The 23,618-nt window shown below is 38.0% G+C and overlaps 1 protein-coding gene across 3 annotated transcripts in view; it reads left to right on the top strand.

Annotated features, from left to right (window-relative positions):
• Window positions 1-23,618, top strand: part of Nckap5 (NCK associated protein 5) — an 864,637-nt gene that overhangs the window by 658,525 nt on the left and 182,494 nt on the right. For all 3 annotated transcript variants that reach the window (XM_090342913.1, XM_090342914.1, XM_090342915.1), the window contains 2 exons: window positions 9,901-9,939; window positions 16,977-17,096. In XM_090342913.1, the coding sequence (XP_090199039.1) occupies window positions 9,901-9,939; window positions 16,977-17,096 (159 nt within the window). The remainder of the gene's footprint in view (window positions 1-9,900; window positions 9,940-16,976; window positions 17,097-23,618) is intronic.

Consider the following 23,618-nt stretch of genomic DNA (forward strand, 5'->3'; position numbering starts at 1 on the left):
CACCCCTTCTCTCCAGGCTCTTGGTCCAATCAAAGTCTAGGGCAAGAAAGACCACATAGATCTTAGGATATTTAAAGGAATAGATAATGCCCTTGGGTGATGTATATTGATCAACATAGTTTCACGTTAACCTCTTGCACTGAAATTTCAAATGAAACTATTTGTATTCAGAAATCAAATGCATGTGGCTCACACCTCAGAAATTTCTTCCTTGTCACAGTTCTGTCAGAGATAATCTCTTCCCATCTATAAAAAAATGCTGTATACCGCATTTCTTATTGGGAACCACTCTGTTTTCTTATATTCCCCAGGACTGCATTGTACAGCTTTTATCAGAACATGTTTGGTGAAATGCTAAATTTTCTCCCACAAACATCACTTCCTACAGTTTCCACGGAAGGCCGAATTTTTAGAGGGAAAAATCCCTGTGTCTCTAATTGTAAAAAATTAGCCTTCGCTAGAAAGGTGATTTGCCATAAAGAACCACCTCCGTGCGACACTAATGTTTTGTATTCATGAGTACTGGCCCTTGATTACACATGCCAGTTGTTTTGAAAATAATTGCATGAGGTAGACAATCCATTTCTTTGCATTTTAAGGGAATGCTCTCAAAGGGGTAGTTTAATGCCGACTGGAAATTCTTTTTAAGGTTTTCTACACTAATTAGCCAAACTAACAAGGTAAGGTCTCATATAAGCTATTTCCTTGCTAGTCTGTTTCATAAAACATACTCAGGTGATTAAACATGAATTTCAAATGTTCCTCTATCCCTTTTGCTCAGATAGTTGTTTTCTGGGTAAAAAGAACATGTTGAAGATTTAGGGAAAACATTCGGGAGTCTTATTCCTTCTGTGTTTTCTACTCAAAGAGGGCATTAGCTCAGGTTGTAGCAACCAGTGTGGATAGATGAATATACACACTCACTTGCAAGTATCCTGGCTTGGTTACAATGTGCAAAGTCACATACGTGTGCACATACATACATGCCTCTCAGAAGTGTACACATACGTGTCACCATCATATTTCCTGAACCTGTCTCCTACTTTCCTTGCCTTGTAGTACAAAGAACAAAGGGCTAATCTCGTTATTCCTTGGGATTTTGGAAGTTCTCATCTTTGAACAGAGTTTCTTGGTCTAGCTGTCTGACAACTGGCAGTTTACTTATAGGCATCGAATTGTTGATTTGCCCTATTGCTTTGGCCACTACTCCTTTGGACAAAGTATTTTCATGTAGAGAGAAGCATAATGATGTGTATAAAATGAGCAGAACCACTGCATTGCACTGACATTGACTCAGTGTTGTTTGTACTGGAAGCTTTCCTGGATGTCAGCTTCAGGCAATCCCTGGATCTTATGTTACTCTTAGCCCAGAGGAAGTGAGGAGCTCTAGTTACCACATGGTAAAAAGATAAATGAAACTCACAAAGCAATCACACTGTACTGAGGACTTCCAGAACATCTCACTCTACTGAGAACTTCCAGGACAATCAGCAGAGAGTAGAGGAGCAGGGACATGACAGATACAGGGAGCAGGCTTGAGGAGTACATCTTCCAGGAAAAAACCTAGATACAAGTGTGAGATTTCCCTTATGCACACACTGGCTTTGGCCACAAAGCTTTAAATTGCTACATGCTGCCTATCCCTATACATATACACTATCTGCCCAGAGATTCTGATAGGCTCTAGTATGGTTTAGAGCTATGGCCTTTTAATATTTTTAAACAGCCTAAGAGTTGATGATGCTTAGCTCACTTAGCTAATGTTAAGAATTGTTGCACTGAGAGGCCAAGAGTTTGGCCTAGTGGTAGAGTGCTTCCCTAGCACCTAGTGCTTCCCTGGTTTGATTCCTTGGTACCACATACATAGAAAAAAGCTGAAAGTGGTGCTGAGGCTCAAGTGGTAAAGTACTAGCCTTGAAAAAAGTCCAGGGACAGTGTTCAGGCTCTCAGTTTAAGCCCCATGACTGGCAAAAAAAAAAAAGAAAAGAAAAAGAAAAACTTTAGTGAGTCCCCTGTGGAGGTTTGGGGATTCTTTCTGAATAGAAAGCTATAAACCAACAAATAAACCTACTCTCAATGTTTCTAAAAGAGTGTTCCCAGCTGTCTCTGCATCAGAAAGATATAGAGTGACTATAAAAAGTTCTCACTGGGGCCAGGTGTGGTGGCACACGCCTATAACCCTAGCTACTCAAGAGGCTGAGATCTGAAGATCAAGGTTCAAAGCCAGCCTGGGCACAAAAGGACCTGAGCCTCTTATCTCCATTTAACCTCTAGAAAATAGGAAATGGAGCTTGACTCAAGGATAGTGTGGTAGCCTTGAGCGGAATAGCTCAGGGACAGCACCCAGGCCCAGAGTTAAAGCCCCATGACCCACAAAAACAAAACAAAAAGTTCTCACTGTAGACATTCCTAATCTCTCCTGGGTCAGGATGTGGGGTGTGTAGAGGAAATCTTAATGGTTCCTGGTATGAATTTGACACAACCTCTTCATTATCAAAGCCCACTTAGTCTGTAGAATCATTGAGATAATTTCTATATTCCAGAGCACAAGGACAGATAAAACAGGGCCCTCAAGATAATTTAGAAATGGAAAAATACATGAATGAATGACATTTAGGTTTGGGTCAAATGAGGGCAGAAGTAGGTAATCGTTCTCATTGCTCTCATATCCTGAGTGCTGAGTGCTGAGACTGCTTTGTCTCAATGCCTTGCCCTCCTCTGAGCTCTACATAACCCCTGCAAGTCAATGTCTCCATCATTGTAGGCAGAAAATGGCCTGCTATGGCTTTCATATGTTCCAGTGCCTTCCCTAAAAATGGATCACGAAGCTAGTGTACTCTCTTTCTTATCTGCCCCAGACCCTGACTACCTAAATGCCACCCCTGCATTTCATTTGCCATTCTTTCTCTCAGATCCAGCATGATTCTTGGTGAATACTAGGTGCTGAATGGATATTGGTTAAAGGAAGAAATGAATGGAGAGTAGCATCAGGAAATTAACTTTCAAATGAGTCTCCCCTGAAATCCCACCTACATATTTACACTAATTTCTTCAGTCATCTCCTCAAAAGTGAACAGTCGTTTATTTTCTTCTAACCCTAAAGATAATTCAAAGGTTAAATCAGATAGGAAAATAGGAGACACTCTTAAAAGAATAATTTGGATGGGAAAGACCTTGGGGCTCGGTGCAGTGGCTCATGCCTGTAACCCTAGCTACTCAGGAGGCTGAGTACCCATCCTCATCCTGTTATATGTGGGCCATATTACTTCAGATTTCTTTCTTTCTCACTTTTATCTGGAGGAAGATATTGAGTAACATCTATTATTGTGTATTTTGTAGTCTCACACACACTTCCTTAATAAAATCACTTACTATTTTTCAGATGCCTGCCTAAAAATCTATTCTACTCTCTCGTATTCATCCTCAACATGATCCACAATTAACACTGGTGAAGTGATCACTTTACATGAAGCCCTATCCTGGATATCTTCTCTAATTATATCTATCCCATGAACTTCTGACAACTTGAGGGTAGGATGAAGAAAGGCAGGTTGTTCCTCCATTGCCATGTATATGTCAGGAAACACAGGCAGTGTTTGAACCACATCATTTTTTTTTTGCCAGTTCTGGGGCCTGAACTCCTTGGGATTTCTCAAAGTTAGAGCTCTATCACTTGAGGCACCGCATGACTTCCAACGTTTTCTATGTATGTGGTACAGAGGAGTCGAATCTGGATCTTCATGCATGCTAGGCAAGCACTCTATCACTAGGCCAAACTCCTGGCCTTGAACCACATCATGTTGTGACTCTGTTCCCATATTCTTCCCATTTTCCCTCAGCTGTCTCAGAGCATCCGAAATTCCTGCACAGCACATGTGTGAATGCACTTGGTTCTTAACAAGATTTTAAGTTGCTTTCTGACATGAGAGTTACTTTGCATGGTGAAATAACACATCAGAAGGTGAAAATAAGACAGCAGGGAAGACGCATGCTGCCTTTTGAGTCCCCTACTCATCTTGAGTTCCTCACTCACAGTGAATGATTCACTTGTTTCTTTCTAATCCTCACCCTCTGAGGGAGCCTTGGGCTGTGTTCTTAACATGGTGGGAATTCATCTTATGTGACTACTCACTCAGCCTCTGGGTTTTTGGCATTCAAATAATAAGGACCTCAGTAGCCCTACCTTCTCTTCCCTCTCTGCACCTTCCAGGGAACCCTGGATGCCTGGTGCAGGCAGAAGAAAAATAAAACTCTCTCATATATAGAAATCAGCTGGTTGCCTGATACAATTGTCCCTGGACAAGGAAGGGAGAGGTACTCAGGCATCATTGGTGTCTGCCTCACCTGTAGCCCCCCTCCATCTCCTAGCAGGGAGAGTGGAGGGGTCACCTCAGAGAGCCAGAGGGAGACTGGAATTCAAGCATAGAGCATAAGGCTGTTAGCTCTGCTCCCAGTGTTCCACATCCCTGTGGCCCAGCTCAGCTACTATTTTTCCCATCTTTGGAGAGGGAGATGGAAGGTGGCATTGAAGTTATTCATTCTCATTAGTTTCAGTCTTCTGGTATGTGATTATTTGCAACCCAAAGGCACATTGCTGAAGCGTTATGAACTGAGACCTATTTCAGGCATCACGTGAGCCTAGTAGAGGTTACAGACACAAAGTTCCAAACAACAGATGCATTGACGTATCTGGGGTGCTTAGCTGGATAACAGCAACAACAAAACTGAGGAAATTCTCTTGATAAGGTAGGTGAGGGGGAGATAAGCATTTGTACAACCTGTCTGCTCTTCTGCAAAGAACTTGTGAGTCCTCTGGGTACTAGAGCCTCCCCCCATGTCAGTAACTACAAACATAATATATTGTTGTATCTTCCTTCAATTTTCAGGTAGAGCAAAGCAATTGTCCAAAGTACATGCCAGAAGGAACTATGTCCACTATAGAGTCTCTAAGCCTATAGGGCAACTACTTGGATTGCAAAGATATACCATATTTTCTCTTGTGGGCTGTTACAGTTAGGATATTACTTTATGTCTCCCATTAAATCATGACTAGAGCTCTTTTATGGGACCAGTGGTATGCGGAATGGTTTAAGTGAAGGTCTGGTTTTGGCGCAAACAAAGAAAATATTGATATTCGATAGTTTTATGAGCATGTAAATCAAATCCAACGTTGGAGATGTGAAAAATAAGTAAATTATTTATAGTATGAATTAACTTTGGTACATTGTTTCTGATTTAACCCACATGTATATTTCAATTCTACTGTTTTGTTTTATTTGCCAGCAATAAAACAGGTGATGTATGGTTTGACTTTGATTTTTCAGCTATTTATAAATTGGAAGGAATGTTTAAAAACTAAAAGACTTTCACAGTATGAATATTGGTCAATTTGTGTGGGCTCAAAAGCCATTTATCACTCCTGTGATTAAGTATAAATAAAGGGTCAAGGGGAAAATAAAGCACCAGTTAAAGATGGTAAAGGCTAAGTCTAAGGGAATTATTAGGTTTTTTTAATTTAGATTTCTTTCCTTTTTTTTTTTCTTTTTTGGTGGTCCTAGACTTGAGCTCAGGGGCCTGAGCACTGTCCTTGGACTTTCTCAAGGCTAGAGCTCTACCACTTGAGCTTCAGCACCACTTCTGGCTTTTTTCTATGTATGTGGTACCAAGGAATCGAACCCCGGGTCTTTGTGTATGCTAGGCAAGCACTCTACCAGTAGGTCAAACTCACAGGCCATATTTAGATTTGTTTTAAAATGATGTATGTTAGCTGCTTTATTATCCGTGAGTAGCTGTACAAAGGAATTTTCATTCAGTAAAGCAGTTTGTGAACATAGTACATCTTGATCAATGTCACACTCTCCAGTGTTCTTACCCACCTGTTACCTAATTTTCTTAAATTTGTAGGCTATATACTGTATTTTCTTTTACTTCATTCTCCTCTACTTCTTCACTTCTTTCATCTACTCCCTTCCCCTTGGTACCACCCTTATGAAATGCCCCCTTCCTGGTGTATTTTGTTGCTGTTTCTGAACTTTGATTTTTGCCTTTTTAAGGAATTACACTGTTTAAATTCTCCCCTGAATCTACAGTGTTTCAGTTAATGCATGTGTATATACTTAAATAACCACCCTTGAGTTTGCTTCTTAAACAAAATTCTTAAAAATATTTTTTAATCTGGAAGAGAACAAAAAGAGGGGTAACATTGTCCAAAAAGAAATGTACTCATTACCTGACTTATATACTTGGAATCCCTTTGTGTATCACCTTTATTATAATAATAAAAAAAACTTTTTAAATTTAAAAATGAAAAAAATTCTCTAAAACCACAGTTGGTTTCAGTGAAATGTTTTTTTTTCTTTTTAATTTAGTATCAAAGAGATGAATTTTGAAAGTCTTGTGATAGAAAAACAAAACCCTTGTGCATGCAGTAGATAATGTGAATTGTGGATGATGTGATCGTGGCCCTGACTGCTTGTGGTATGAATATCTTCCAACTAAATTGATAACAGCCTGTGTTTTAATTTTCTTGGAGACCTACTGGTTGCCAGCTGTCATTAATGATATGCTATTTTATCAATACTGAGTCAAGAAACAATTAAGTTCCATGCAAATGTTCTCACTATGATCTGTTTCGTAGTCCTGTTAAAGGGAACCAAGATATCATATAAGCATCACCAAAAATAAGTTTGTCATAGAGAAAAGGAAGATGGGTATGTGCCATATACCTTTGGTGAGACTTATTTACATGGTGATAGTGTGAATATCACTGTGATTACAAATGTGACTCTAATACCAGATAGCAGTTCACATACATCATTTTACCCCAAGCATCCAGCTATGCAAGCAGATATGTAGAAACCTTGTACTGAATGAATGAAGACATGAAAGCTTACCATTAACTTATACCTATTCTATTTTAATATCCAGACTGACCTTTAATACCAGAGAATGTTTTCAATTTATATGCTAGCTTCAGAATACCCTTAGCTACCTAATATCATCTAATTTGGGAAAGCAGTTGCTCCCCTGAATTTTATCAACCATAGTTATGTGAATGTATAGCTTCAAGGTTATGGTGAAGTTGAATGGATGATCCATTGTCAAGTGGATTTGCTTTTGTTTTTATTTTATTTTGGGACAGAGAACTCCAAGACCTAAGTCTCTCACTTGGCTTCTGGTTTCTGGTTTCTGGGTTGTTTTTGTTTTGTTTTGTTTTGTTTTTGTTTTTGTTTTTGTTTTTGTTTTTTTGACAGAGTCAGCGTTCAAAGCTCAGGGCCTGAGCACTATCTTTGGGCTTTCTCAAAGCTAGAGCTCTAATACTTGAGCCACAGCACCACTTCTGGCTTTTTCTATGTATGTGGTACCAAGTAATCAAACCTGGGTCTTCATGCATGCTAGGCAAGCACTCTTACCAATAGGCCAAACTCCTGGCCTCCTGTTTGTTATTTTTTAAATTATCTATAAGTAGTGTTACAAAAGGATTATCACTTAAGATGTCAGTTAATAAGTACAATGCATCATAATCAGTATCACACCATTCATCATTTTTTCTCATTCCTCTCAACTCACCCTTTTCCTCAATTTCCCTAATTTTCTAGTTTCACAGGATGTACATTGAATGTTATGATTTTGTTTTCCTCCGATGAGTTATTTTTTTCCTAAGTAGTTACATCAGCCATACTTTGCTTAATATGTTTTATATGTTTATATATGTGTGTGTGTGTGTGTGTGTGTGTGTGTGTGTTTTCATGTATATTTGTAAATTGTATCTACAATCCATGCATCCTTTGCCTCTGTAGGCCTGACATTTCATTTACTGTTTTTTCCAGGGCCATCTATTTCTTTTTTTTTTTTTTTTGCCAGTCCTGGGCTTGAGTTCAGGGCCTGAGCACTGTCCTTGGACTTTCTCAAGGCTAGAGCTCTACCACTTGAGCCTTAGCACCACTTCCGGCTTTTTTCTATGTATGTGGTACCGAGGAATCGAACCTGGGTCTTCATGCATGCTAGCCAAGCACTTTAACCACTAGGCCAAACTCCTGGCCATAGGGCCATCTATTTCTTTGCAAATGATGTTACTTTTATTTTAGGCTGGTGCTCTACCACTTAAAGCATACCTCAATTTCTGTCTTTTTAGTGGTAAATTGGAAATAAGGGTCTCACATACTTTTCTACCTGGACTGGCTATCAACCAGTCTTCAGATCTCAGCCACCTGACTAACTAGGATTACAGACATCAGCCTCAGTGCCCAGCTTGTCAAATGATTTAAAATCTGTAAATGAAAAAGAAATCTGAGATATAGAAATGATGAACAGTCATGTGGAGAAAATACCAGACCTATATTGGCTATCTTACAGCTCATAACTTGAAGAACATTAGGTACCCTCTCATAAAATAGTTACTGAATTGGGAATGAAATGTCTAAATTGTTTGAAATAACTACAGTTCTCCTACTTGGTTGATCTGAGGAGTCTTCACAAGTTGCCTGATTCCTGAAAAAAATTGTCCTTTTAAATCACATTAGTAATTATTTTTGTTTCACAATGGAAGAAACTCAAAACAATATTGAATTTTAAGTTCCTCTCATGGAGAGTATTTTCTCATGACATCATCAAGACCAGACTTGACTTATTTTTCTGCCTACATGTACTTAATAAATAACTTGGGTTGCAGAGTAGCTAGAGACTTCACTTTTTTTGGTCTAGACAGGAAGGCAGAAGCGAAGCACTTTGCTTGGAGACATCCTGTAAACTCAAGAAAATAGCCTGTGTCTTCTATGTGATTGGCCCAAATTTTGTTAGGAGGTGCATATGGGAAATATATTCCAATATTCTCCAATAAGATCAATTACAGTTTGTTACTGGAGAAGAAGGGAAAGGGGATGCTGAAGTCAACACCTTCCAGATGATTCCAGAAAACAGCCCTAGGAGGAAGGCCTAGTAGGGAAATACAGGAGCAGAGCAGTTCATGTAGGTAACAGGTAGTTGTTATAATTTGCCATTTACTCTGCTGTAAGGAAATTTAAGTAGTGAAATATACAACAAAGAAATAGGAAGGAGAAGAAAAGGACATTGTTAACCAGCAGAGCATAGAAACTGTGTACAGATAATTAGGATTGTGTTTTGCACTGCTTCATTTTTTTAGCCTTCCTAGAGTACTTTACATGAAAGGATATTATTTTTGCAAATATGGAAATGTGAAAGTCAAGATATGACTGAGTTTTCCAGCTGAACCATCTTAATTAGCAACAAGGTCACTCTTGGAAATAGTAAAAATTACTGAGAAGGACATGCTTATTATGAAAGAATGAGATCTTAAGGAATAGAGAAAAGAGGGGATGAAGAGCTCATTAGAATCAGTAGAAACCTTGGGCTCTACTAGCAGAGATCTGCAATAGAGCAAAATCTTGATACATAAGGCCATACAGTATGAAGCAAATTGAAAGTACCTCCAGGATATTGAAACAAAAGCCATATAACGAATGATTGTTTTCCTTAATGTACTATGTTATCTCTCATCTCCTTTGCTGTCCCTTGGGTATCTCATATTGTTACAGTATCTCACTTTGTTATCTGATACATTGAATTTATTTGTATTTGGTTATTTGAAATTTGATAGGGAAGGGGGGAAAACCAAGATAGGGGTGGGGGGCATGGGGGGTGGGGGAAAGGCAGTGGGTACCAAGACATGTGAAAGGCTATCAATGTATGTGAATTAATGCACCTTCTATCTGGCAAATATCATGTAACCCTTTTACTAATTACAATAAAAAATATTTTAAAAAAGAGCTCATTAGCGATTGTACGCTGTGAGAAGCTTATTGGTAAATTACAGTTCAGGTATATCAAGTCTCATTATTATTAATGGCAACTCTCTTTCTTTTTTTTTTTTTTTTTTTAAAGGTAGCCAACCAAGTTGTTCAAGCTCTGCTCACTCAAAAGGTAGGTCACCTTTTACCCTTTCCCTCCCTCTTCAGAGTACTTCTGTGAATAGAAAACAGTTCATGTTCCCTGTCTGGGGAAATTGCGATTGATAGTTGCAAGACCTTTCTTCTTAGTCACCTAGGTTAAAGGCTGCTTGTTTTAGGTGACATGCAAAGTAACTTCAATGAATGGCAAATAGAATCAGACTTTTGGAAAGAAGTAGAAAGCCTGTTGAAGATAAGTATTTGCAGTACCCAAAGGAGTACCTGGCTCATTATTTTTATTGAGTGCATGCAAACTTTAAATAAGTGTGTGGACCATTTTGATGCTTGTGAAATGAATGTCCCTTTGGGGATACTAAAGAGAATATAAAATTCAGCACAGGGGGTCTTTGAGGTTATCAAACTGATTTGATTTCGATGGACCTTAGTTGTGCTATAGAGGTTGTGGACAGCAATCTTCCTTTCCAGGAGTGCTGATAATAGGAGAGGTAATATGTAATACTTTTTTTCTGGGAGTCAAATCTAATCAAGTGCCATACCAGAAAGGTTGCTATAACCTCGTCCACTGTCCTGCTCCATTGCATCATTCATGACATCTAAGATCAGATTCTATGGAGAGGGGGTTAAAAGCAGGTCACTATTGTCCCAGATTTTGGTTGGTTCATTTGGTGAATTTTATTGGCTATCATCTCTGAAGGGCAAAAATAGAAAAAAAAATCCCTTAGACTTTGTTCCCTCTAAATCTCCCTTTGTGAGGTAGACAGTTGCACTTCCAAAGGAAATTTCAGAAAGTCCAGGAGGAAATGATTTACAAACACAAAATCTATATGTATTTATCTCATTTATTTGTTACTTTTAATTTTATGTTTGTCTTTGGTTAGTGACAATGATCAATGTCACCCCTTCCACAATTCTCCCTCATCCTTCTCAGCCCTATCCCTGTCCTCAATGTTCTTAATTTCTTAGAATATGCATTGGATTTTAAGCCTGTATGCTACCTATTTTTTAAATTGAAAATCATTTTTATCAGTGATCTACTGCTTCCCAGGGGAAGATAATTCAATATTAGCATTTTTGCACAATTCTCCGGCTAATGACAAAATGTCATATTTTTTTCTACACATAATTTTAACTGCTTCAGACTTTACCCTAACATCATATAAAGAGACATAAGTACTTTTATGCAGAATTAGATTCATGTCTCATTGCTATACCAGTAATCCAGAATATTAGTAACTTCAATAAGCCAAAATAGTATTCCCACATATCAATACAAAAGCAGTTAGTACATTGCTAATAAGGCTGATAGGATAGTTCCTAGCTGCCTTCATGGTTTTTCCTGGGATAAAGTAAAAAGTATTTGTTTTTTGTTTTTTTCATATTCTTTTTATTGTAATTAATAGAAGGGTTACATGATATATTCCAGATAGATGGTGCATTAATTCCCATACATTGATACCCTTTCACATGTCTTGGTCCCCATTTCCCTCCCCCCCACTCCCACCCCTCATCTTGTTTTCTCCCATTCCCTATCCAATTTCAAATAACCAAATACAAATATATCCGATATATCAGGTAACAAAGTGAGATACTGTAACAATATGAGATAACCAAGGGACAGCAAAGGAGATGAGAGATAACATAGTACCTTAAGAACAACAATCATTCATTATATGGCTTATGTTTCTATATCCTAGAGATCCTTTCATTTTTTTGCTGCTGTTGAAAACTGTGCTTGTGTTGATATAAAATGCAATATAAAGGGAGCACTATTCTGACTGTGTAGAAAGACTTCTCATGTATGTCTGTCTCTTCAGTGGAACCTCAGGAAAGGCAAGGAAGTTGTTAGGTACAATTTTTTTAAAAAGAAAAAAAAATCAGAGACCCTTCATACACAATCACACACAAACACACATGCACACAATTTTCTATACAAAACAAGTAATAAGTAGCAAACAGATAAATTCACTCGGAGACACAGACAGACATTACTGTGAGCTTGCATATCTTAGGGTCCACACGAAGTAAGGAGATGTACAGGGGACATTAAGAGATTCTAAAGAATTTGTTTAGAAATGTGTACCTCTGATTTTTGTAGAAATAGTAAAACTGCTATCAAAAGATAAAAAATTCTTTTTAATTAAGAGCATGGTATAGGAAATAAGACATAATCCACAAACAGATGAGAAAATCAGATGTTAAGATAAGCACAAATTACAAAACAAAATTTTGGTGGTTTCTCCAAGCATTCAAGTCTGTGTGACATCAAAGGAAAACCTTACAATTTTTGGATATATTATTGGATATATTATTTGGATATATATTAGGACATAAAAGCCATTGTATCACAACTTTAGCTCTTCAAGTAGTATCCAGAAAGCTTTTTTTTTCATACCATATAATGAATTGGCTTATCCTGACCTCCTCAAGTACCAGAAAGCAATACTGATGGGCAAAGACATCTTTATTTCCAGCTACATAAACATAGACTGTCCTGCTCTAGCAATTCTGTTTACATTGGGGGAAAAGAAAGAAAGAAAGAAAGAAAGAAAGAAAGAAAGAAAGAAAGAAAGAAAGAAAGAAAGAAAGAAAGGAAGAAAGAAAGAAAGAAAGGAAGAAAGAAAGAAAGCCATATGTATTCCCTTAAAAGCAAAATGCATACATTTAAGTCCATAACACTGAAGTGAGGATGATGTAAAACCTGCTCACTTTAATTTTTCCTTCCAAATCAAAGGTCCCACCCTGTGAATTTAAGTGAATTAGTAACATAGACTAAGTTCATATTGTGTCTGAAATGTATTTCATCATCATTATGTCAATTATATTTCCTGCAAGTATAACCCTCCTAGGCCCTTTGGTGGTTTTGTTGTTATTTTGCTATTAAAACCAAACTTGGAAATGCATATTTTCTCTGTAGTTACCAACATCAACAATTCCATCTTTATCTGCATGTTAGTAACATATTTAAATATCTATCTAGGGTTTTGTCTTCAACAACATCCAATCAAGCTGGCGTAGGATAGCATCCAGCAGTACAATCATTCAGATGCAAGCAGAAAACCATTTTGTTAGCTTGAAAGAATTTCAAACTCCTACATATGTCCTGTAGGAAGGGCCTGGTGGCTCATGTGTGTCTACTTTAGTTGTCATCTGAGTAGTCTGGTCACTGCAGAAGGTTTGTTTGTATGTATTGGCTATTTACAATCACACCCAAATCCAACCAATAGTATATTTCCATGATATTCTGAAATAGGAATATCACTATGATATTTTACAGCATAGTCATATTTAATATTTTTTTCAAAAACAGTCATATGTAAGTCCTGTCCCCTCCCTCCCTCCCTCCCTCTCTCCCTTCCTTCCTTCCTTCCTCCCTCCCTCCCTCTCTCCTTTTTTGTTTGCTTGGGGTTTTTTTTGTCATTCATAGTGCTTGAATTCTGGGCCAGGACATTGTCCCTGGGCTGTTTTGTCTAAATCTAGCACTGTACCACTTAGAGACACAGCTCCATTTCCAGTTTTCTGGTAGTTAATTAGATATAAGAGTCTCAGACTTTCCTGTCTTGGCTGGTAGTCCTCAAATCTCAGCCTCCTTAGTAATTAAAACTATAAGTGTGAGCCATTGGAGGAGCCTGGCTTAAGTGTTGTTTTTAAGCAATCAGCTATTAGTTTTTTCAATTAACTTCAGCCTCAGTGTTGCCTTTCAAGTATACAAAGTAACTGTACTCCCATAGGAGTTCCTATAGGAACTGGATAGTAGGGTCTAGAATCTTCAGCACAAGTGCAGGTGAAAATTACCTCGATGACACAGATGGAGTTTCCAGGGAAGTACAGTTAAAGATCATTCAGGTGGACTGAAGCACTTTACCAAAGTGTGTCACACTGCACAGCGTATTGACCTTTTGCACCCAGCCATGATCTGATCCCTTAGTCTCTAGCTCCAATTGATAATGATATTCACAGTGCAAGGAAAACAGGTATGGTTACTTTCTTGAACCCAAAGACTATTGTTCTTCCTTAGATCATCCACTGTTTGACATTATTTCCTCATGGTAAAATTAAACATCCTGAGCTGGAAATTTTGCCTAGTGGTAAGAGTGCTTGCCTAGCCTGCACAAAGACCCAGGTTCAATTCCTCAGTAGGCATACATAGAAAATGCAAGTGATGCTGTGGCTCAAGTGGTAGAGCTCTAGCCTTAAGAAAACCCAAAGACAGTGCTCAGGCCATGAGTTCAAGCCCCAAGACTGGCAAAAATTAAAATTAAACATTCTATTCCCCTTTTATATCATAAAACACATCTCTATCTTCTGTGAGATTCAACTTTGGAGACCTGAGGCACAGGGAGCAATGAAAGGTTGTGAGAGGACAGATGGTCTAATCTCTGACTCCAGACAAATGAGATGACAACTATTTTCTACCCACACCATGACTAAACATAATAGGAATACTATACAACACAAAGCCAGGTTTTTAGCCACTGGTCATTCTACGTACTTAGGAGAATTGTAGTTCAGAGGCAACCTTAGGTGTGTAAATCCTAAAGATTCCAGTTTTTTAGTGGGAAGCTAAAAGTGGGTGTGTGTCTCAAGAGGGAGAGCATCAACCTTGAATGAAAAAGCCAGGCAAGAGTCAAGGCCCTACTTTCAAGCCCGAGTACCAACACACACACACACACACACACACACACACACACACACACACACACACACACGCACACACACACTGAAGCCATTCGTTCTGCCTATAGAGTTTCATACTCACTCAATTCTAATTTGTCAATGATCATAAGACAACATCACATTCCTACAGCAGCCCTCCCCAGCACTGTGCTCAGATCAGTGACCTGATGATGAAAACTGCACTTGTGAGGGTTCACAGGTGTGTTTTCACAAATGAATGATGACCATGCATTATGTAACAGGAATGCTTGTGGAAATGCAGGAACTTTTATTTTAAAAAAATCTCTCTGAAGTACATAGATTTTCTTAATATTTTTTTACCCATTTAAAAAAAAAAACGGTAAAGTTTTCCCTGGTGGGGTTTTTTCCTTTCAGGTGTTGGTTTTCCTCACAAATCTACACTTACTCACTTGCATTTTTCTCCAAATGCAAACAGGAATCATTATGTTTTGCCAGTCGATGGATACTAGTCATATTTATATACTCCCCAGTCAGGTTTTATTAATTACTTAATTAGTGGTAATGAAAACAATTAGTGTCAGGGAGCAGGAAGTCTTATGCCATGCTAAGGTAAAAACTTAGCATAAGTGAAACCGAAGAGGTTGACTTCTAAAGAAAGCAAACTAAGCAAACTTAAGGGTGAACTCACATTCCTGCTCATGCCCTTTTGTATCTTATTCCCAGGTCTCTCATTTCAAAAATGCCATTTGTGTTTCCCCATTGTGCATTTGTAGGCACAAATCAGTTAGCAATCTCCTATGCATGAATTTCATCCATTTAACCACAAATGTGAGTTGAGTGTACACTATGCCGGGAGCTGCACCCTATGAAGTGACATCAGTGCTACTGGCACTGATGACACAGGCTCAGGAACATCATCAACAGTTACATGGACAGGTTGATTCAAGGTTTTAGGACAGACCCACTGTCCTCTGTATTGACACTTCAGCCCTGGCAATCAGAGCTTTTGACCCTCTTTCTCTAGACCCCCATAACAATGACCTGTAGACTCACCTTGTAAAAACACAGAAATCTGCAGTGTAGACTTCCACATCATCATCATCACTAGCAACACTTATAATAAATGCAGAGAGTTTTTTTTAAAGATCCTAATATATTTGAAATGGCACTAGGCAATTAAATAGTGTAAAACAATCTGTTTTACAAGTGTTTATTTTGGAATCATTCAATGTTGCCTGTTAAAGAATGTGTCATCGAGATGACAACGTAATCAAGAGTATGAAAGATGAAAGCAACATAATTTGAAACAAGGAAAAGGCTAAATATCATGTGCTAAGTGCCATGGAGAAGGAGCTATGGAACTTAGAAGAAGAAGCAGTCTTGTTAGGTAATAACATTTGAACTAGACTTGAAAGACTTGCCCTAGGAGACATGCATGTCCTGGGAAGACCACAGAAAGCAGGCTACATACAGCTTTCTAGAGCAATAAGCAGACCCTATTCTCTGTGTTTGATAAGAGAATATATTTCGATATATGAACAAATCTGTAAAATATATAAAGTATAGATAGAGATTGACTTTTGACTCTGAGCTTCATTGTACTGGCTCTGTCTTTAGTCCCATCAAAGAGGGTATGGACATTGAAGATCCATGAGGTCCTTTATCCTAAGTAGGTTAAGGACTTCTTAATGGGGTCCCAATCAATCCTAAAGCCTCAAGGGTAAGCTCCCTGCCTAAGGGGCTACTAGCTAGGGAAAAGGTCTTAGAGGCATTTCAACTATTCCAATGTGATTCACAAGGGTGGCCAAGGTTAGCTGACGGAACCCAAAGCCTCCAGACAATATGGAAACCTACTGGCTCAGAAGTTGAGCAAGTTACTAGTAGCCTTTTAAAATCCTTGTCTTCAATGACCCCTTCCCACTAAATGCATCGCTGACTCTATCAGCCATGGTGTCACGAATTGCTCGTTTCCACAAATGCCATCAAAAGGATCCTTCAAAAGTGATAGTTTCTTTAGCTCATCAAATCTCTATTCATTGCAGAAAACATTGTTGTCCTTGTGGTTTGTGCTTTATGATTGCTTTTATGAAGACAGTGAAAAAGCAAAATACATAGGAGGAAACTTAAATTGACTTTATATTGCTAAGATTTACCATCTTCAAAAATAGCATGCTACATTAATGTATTTCTGATTTCAAGGTACTTTTAAAGAAAAGGTCTTTACAGCACGTAATAATTCTATCAGACAATGGTCTGTGGAAGAAAATGTTGTTTTTGATTTATTTCTTGGGGCTTTGAAGAAATAAAGTGCTATTTTTGACTAATGTTTCTAAAGTATTCTATAAAATCTGACTATAATATACAAAGATGTCTTTCCTATATAGACTTTTCCCCCCTTCGATGTGTTTGTTATAGGATCTAAGGGAGGAATGTGTAAAGTTGAAAACAAGAGTGTTTGATTTGGAACAACAAAACCGAACACTAAGCATCCTGTTCCAACAGCGAATCCAACCAACTTCTGATCTGCTCCTCCAGGTATGTGTTTATGCAGAACACAGTCTTTGCTACTGAAATGCTATTGACAGGAAGTTACTTAAGTTCAAAAATCATCAGCATCTCTAGGGAAAGACAATTGTCTTTAAATCCCAATTCTTTCCTGTCTCAGGAGATGCCATTAAAACTGAATGTCTCTTAAATTCTTAGCTTTTTAAAGCTCGATGCAGATAAAGAACTGTACCAACAAAGAAAATACTGGCACTAGGAACCATCAGGAATCTTCTAGTAAACTAACTGAAACCACGAAATGAAGTTGGGAAATAATTGATTGCTTCGGGGACTGCTATTAGGAACTGCACATTCCCTGATAAGCAAGAATAGTTTCATATAATGCCAAAGCACATTTCTTTACTTCAAAGTGTCTGTAGTCAAAAACACAGCTGGGCTTATTTTTGTTTTTTCAAATCTATTTCTTTTGTTTGCTGAGTTTCTCCTTTCAGCACAACACTTTCTAGATCTTATCCCAGTGTTTTTTACAGCCCTTCTTTGTGTAAGGGCTCTTAGTGAACTCTCCTTTTCCAACCATCAAAGCATATGGACTTCTAGAAAGTCAAATGATTGCATCCTTTTGGAACTGGCTCAGAAAAAAAGCAATGGGGAATATATATGCCACAGCAGGGAAGCACAGGAATTAGTACAGAGGTCTACAAGGTCAACCTTTGCAATTTTCCATCTTCTTGATCCTATTAATGTGCATATTTGCTCAAACAAGCTCCCTTGAGCTTTGTTCACAGATTTTCTGGTCTAAGCTGTCAAAAGGTACATTGAGAGCTCTCAGGAGTAGGATGCAACTTGCAAAGAGTAACCCACAGCTGGCTAGAGGAAGGCCCTCTGCTACCTCTCTTCATCTAGACTACGCTGTCCAACACTAGAACCTCTAGTCGTAGAGGACCATTCTGACCTGTACCTTAAAACGTCACATCAAATTAAAGTGAACCTCTTATGTCCAACTGGAATCATTCCAAAACTCTTCAAAAGCCACATGTAGCCAGCGACTATTACATTGGACAGTATACAAATAGAGTATTTCTATCAATGAGGAAAGCTCAACTGGACAGTGTTTTCCAAATGGTCATGACTGTGTTGCTAATTTGCCTTCTGAATTTGGCATAAACAACTTAGGACTCCTCAGAGGAATAATGGGAAATTGCAATTCATTTCAGAAAAAGAAAGATGTTTAGTAAACTTAAACATGAAAATGTAACACACACACCCAAAATTAAAATAAAACAGTTCTGTGAATTACAAAATAGATTTCATCTCTTAAATTAATTTCCTCTATGCTTTATCAGTTGGCACATAATTCATAATTTTGTGGGGGCAAAGAGGAATATCATTCATCTCTATTTTGTTTTCTGTTCCTTACCATAGTAAATGTTTGTCATAGGGGATCTGCATTTGTAAAAAGCCATGTTTCTTCTGCAGTCTCATAATCAAGATCCAATATTATAATTACTTTTAGCAGCTGTTGACTGTTCATGAATTTTTTGTTTTGCCTGTTTTAACTTGAGGCTCTTCTGAAACAATATTTAAGGATCTGCAGTCCTTGTTTATGATTCATGATGGTTTATTTGCATGATAAACACATGTGCTGTGGATATTTAAGCTTTTTCACTGGCAGTCACAGTTTTCTTAAATCCATGTTCAAATGGCTGGAGTGGGGGATGTGTGTGTCCACAACACTGGAAACTTGGTGTTTTCAGTGTGTATTCTTCAAATAATATTCACTTGTAGGAGTTCTTTTCATTTAAATAATATTTGTCAAAAGGAGGGCTGTTAATCGTTCTTCTGTAAAGAATGATACTGCAATGCTTCTACTAAAATCTTGCACCTCACAATCACAGAGGAAGTTGCTGGCTTTTCAATTGATCTATTATTTCATAACTTTAGTTTTTAAGTGATAGTTTGAGGGTTAATTGACAGGAAGGATGTACTACAGAGTGAAAGCAAAGTACGGGAGCTTGCTTCATACCTAAGGATGCATAGTAATTACTTGTTGAATTGGATATGAATGGATGATAGATTCACTCAGTAAGTGGAGAGATACTTTTGTCTAATCTGGAAAACTTTGTGTCCTCATTCTTCTTCTGAAATTTCTTATCTTATATGGATATTTGGATTCTATGCAGCCATCCAGGTTCTGTCAGCGGATATCAAATTCAGTGGAATTCAACTATGTTTTATGAAATGTCTCAATTTGTCTTTGTATAATACAGCCCAGTGGTTATTTACTATGTGAAAAACCACCTGAGAAGCAATATAGAATGATTGTTGACCCAATTGTGGTTTTAGTATATAAATGACAAATAGAAAAAATAGTTTATAAGCAATATTGATTTGATTTTTGTACTTCTAAAATAGGGAATAAGAAGTGACATGGATGTCATTTAGCAAGTACTTGTAAACGAAAAGCAAACTGTGAAGCAAAATTAGTTGACAGATACTTGTAACAAATGAAGCCAGGTAACCCAGCCCACTGTTCTGCATTCTTTAGTCCCAACATTCAGGAGACTCAGGCAGGTGGATCATGTGAGCCTAGAGTTCAAGGTTAGCCTGACTACCATAATGAGACCCAATCTCAAAAACGAAACATATATGCTGAAGAGGCTGTTTCATTCTTTGAAAACTGAAAATCTTGAGGCTGACAATGAACTTTCTACTAGAATTTACAATATTATCATTAGAAGAATGCACAATGACAATTCAGATTAAGAATAAAATTCCCCTCTAACCGGGGAGTGATAAGTGGGAGGAAATGAGAAGGGTGGGTAACAGTGTTAAAGAGAAATATGCCCATTATCTTACTTGTATAACTGTAACCCCCTGTTCATCACCTTTACAAGTCCTAGGGCTTGAAGTCAGGGCCTGGGGTCTGCCCTTGAGCTTGCTCAAAGCCAGCACTCTACCATTTGAGCCACAACATCACTTTAGGCTTTTTCTGTGTATGTGGTGCCGAGGAACTGAACTCAGGGCTCATGCATAGTAGGCAAGCACTCTACCACTAGGTTACACTCCCAGCCTACAAGAATTTTTTGAAAAAAGAAAATCCCATTCCTCTAAGATCAACAATTTGAGCTGAATTTCAAAGATTTAAGAGGCCAATGTAGCTAGTAAAATTATGTAATTTTTTTCATATATTTTATTGTAATTAATAGAAGAGTTACATTATATTTGCCAGATAGGAGGTATATTAATTCACATATACTGATACCCTTTCTCATGTCTTGGTCCTCATTTCCCTCCCCCCTACCCCCACCCCTCATCTTGTTTTCCCCCCTTCCCTATCCAATTTCAAATAACCAAATACAAATATATCCAATATATCAGATAACAAAGTGAGATACTGTAACAATATGAGATAACCAAAGGACAGCAAAAGAAATGAGAGATAACATAGTGCATTAAGGACAACAATCATTCATTATATGGCTTTTGTTTCTATATCCTAGAGGTCCTTTCATTTAGCGTCATACTATATGGCCTTATGTATCTAGGTTTTTCTCTATTGCAAATCTCTGCTAGGAGAGCCCAAGGTTTCTACTGATTATGACAAATGAGGGAAACCATTGAGCCTATGTTCCTTTGAGTCTGGCTTACTTCACTTAATATGATTTTTTTCTAAGTCTTTCCATTTCCTAACAAATGGGGCGATGTCATTCTTTCTGACAGCAGCATAGAATTCTAAAATCTCCATTAGATCATATCGAAACCTGTTTACACAGATTAATCAGTGCTTTCCCTCTTGTAAATCATATTGAACAATACTTTCAATACTTACAACTTAACAACTGTTGATATCTAGTAAAGACCTCTTTACTAAGTGTACTTATTTTGCAATTTTTCTTCTCCAATGAATTGTGTTTGTAACTAAACTTACATTTTTTCTTTTTCTTTCTGATATGATATTTCAAAGAGTTCTACTATCTATATCTATAGGCCATGATAGAAAGAAAAGAATATAGTGTAGATTATTTCATCAATGATAGAGTTTTGACAGCTTAGAATCAGGGTGCAAAAATTTGCTGTCACTTCTTAAAGTATTTTAAGCTATTTTTTTATATTATTATTTCAGATGAAATGTTGACATTCTACTCATTTATTCTTTTATTCTTCTTTCTCCTCTAAAACTTTGTTCCCAGAGTGTAAGTCTATCTTGGATAGATTTATTGATCTGCAAAAGTCATCTCCATATCTTTCAACAATAATACATTCCTCTCTTTGAAGTGTGGTGTAGAGATTTCACCCTTCTAGAGTGCTCAGACTCATTGTTGTTTTTTTCTTTCTTTCTGGAGTTCTTGTTATATTCATATTCTGTACAAAATAGTGAAAAAGTTTAGGGTCCTACTGGAAGCGGTGGCTCACCCCTGTAATCCTAGCTACTCAGGAGGCTGAGATCTGAGGAACACGGTTCAGAGCCAGCCTGGGCACAAAAGGACCTGAGACTCATATCTCCATCTAACCTCCAAAAAACAGGAAGTGGTGTTGTGGCTCAAGGGTAGGGTGGTAGCCTTGAGCTGAAGGGCTCAGGGACAACACCCAGGCCCAGGGTTAGAGTGGTAACTTTGAGCTGAGAAGCTCAGGGACAGCGCCCAAGCCAAGCTCAACCCCAATGACCCACAAAAAAAAAAAAAAAAGAAAAGGAAAGAAAAAGTTTAGGGTCCTTTATGGAATTATGGAATTCTGACCTCTGTTATGACAGTAGGATTTACCCAATGCACAAAAGTTACTAAAAAACTTCTTGTTGAAGTTTCATTTCAATTCAAGAGTAATCTCTTTCTGGACAAGACTTTTGGTGAACATTTTTTTTCACCCCCCAGAGATTAAAAAAACAACAACACTCTTTACAGTGTGTATTCAGCTTCTTGCTGGTCTAATAATTTCATACTTAGTTGTAGAACTAAATTTGAGGTGCAGACCTTCTAAACTCAATAACATTGTCATTTTCTTGGTGAAAAGACAATGCTTATATTCATCTACTAATATCTATTTTTATGTTAACCCCTACATTCCTAATTCATACTTAAAAACAAGGTTTTTTAGATATTTACATTGTTTGTAATCACTTTAGCTGCTAGTGTGTAATGACCAGAACTTCTGGGTAGTTGCTCATTCTGCAACACTGAAAAACAACCATCTTTAACATTTTTCAATATACTTGTTTTAATTCACCTTTCTTCTTCTCTGTCTCTGTCTCTGTTTCTGTCTCTCTGTCTCTGTCTCTGTCTCTGTCTCTGTCTCTCTCTCTCTCTCTCTCTCTCTCTCTCTCTCTTTCTTTTCTCTCTCTCTCTCCCTATCTATCTCAGTTTATCTCTCTCTTTCTCTAAGTGGTACTGGAGTTTGAACTCAGAGTTTTGTACCTACTCAGCAGTCATTCTAACATCTGAGCCAGATGGCCAGACCTTTGTGCTCCTGTTATTATTAAGATAGTATGTTTCTTTTTGTCCATGCTTACTATCTACTGTAGCTTGGATACCAAGTGTATACTACTGCATCCAGCTGTTTTGTGAACTTTTTGCCCCTGCTGATCTGGAACTTCAGTGCTCCTAATCTTAGCCTCCTGCAGAGCTACAATTTCTGATTTGAGACAGCAGCTACTGAATGCACTTTTGCTTTATAGAAGATCTGATATCTGCCTTTTGAAATATTTCAAAATATCTGTAATTTATATAACATGAATAGAAGGGGAAAATATTAAGGACATTAAAACGTGGGGAAGCAGTAAGTGATGGGTAGAAGAGGGAGGGGTCAAGTGGTTGTTGAATTTGGGTTATAGAAGCTTTCCATTCTGGTCCTATGGCATCTCTCTTGAGCAAGAGAGAGTCAAGATAGGCAAGGAACTCTCAGCAAGTTAGGGGTTTCTGCCAGTTCTCTACAAAGCTAGGCTTCAGTTTGCTTTATGAGTTTCAACTGATGAGTTCTATCCCATGGCTATTTGTATGGCAGCCATAGAATTGCCAACATCTCTGCCCTAAAAATGAGGCATCTAATTTAGAAAGACCCTAGATGACAGAGGAGATGTCTCATGGTGGTCTAGGGATTCTGTATAATGCTGGGGCCCAGATGGCCTCCTAGCTACAGACAATGAGCCTGCCATCCTGCAGGCTGTCCTTTGAGGACTTTGGTTCTTCATTATGGGTACCAGTCAGATGTGAAAACATAAGGATGATAAGCATCAGGGATTCTGTGATGGGAGGATATTAACATATCAGAGTGCTAAAAGTGGCCTTTCCAAGAGTTAGGGACATGTAAAGATGGATGGGTTCCTGCAGGACAGGGTTTCTAATGAGATGTAATACATAGCCTTGGGTTTGGGATTACCACAGAAGAGGAGACTCTTCAAGATTATAGCAAAAACTGATTTTCTGCCTCCTTATAAAGCATCCAAGGCACCCTACAGACCTGCTTTGCCCTCGATGGCTTCCTTTGTTCTTCTCTTTCCTGATACAAATTCTTTGCTCTAGCAGAGCAGAAATAGTTTCCTTCTGCAGAGCAGTGGTTCCT

This window comes from Megascapheus bottae, chromosome 12 (genome assembly GCF_031878675.1).
Source record: "Megascapheus bottae isolate mThoBot1 chromosome 12, mThoBot2.hap1, whole genome shotgun sequence".
Classification (NCBI taxonomy): Eukaryota; Metazoa; Chordata; class Mammalia; order Rodentia; family Geomyidae; genus Megascapheus; species Megascapheus bottae.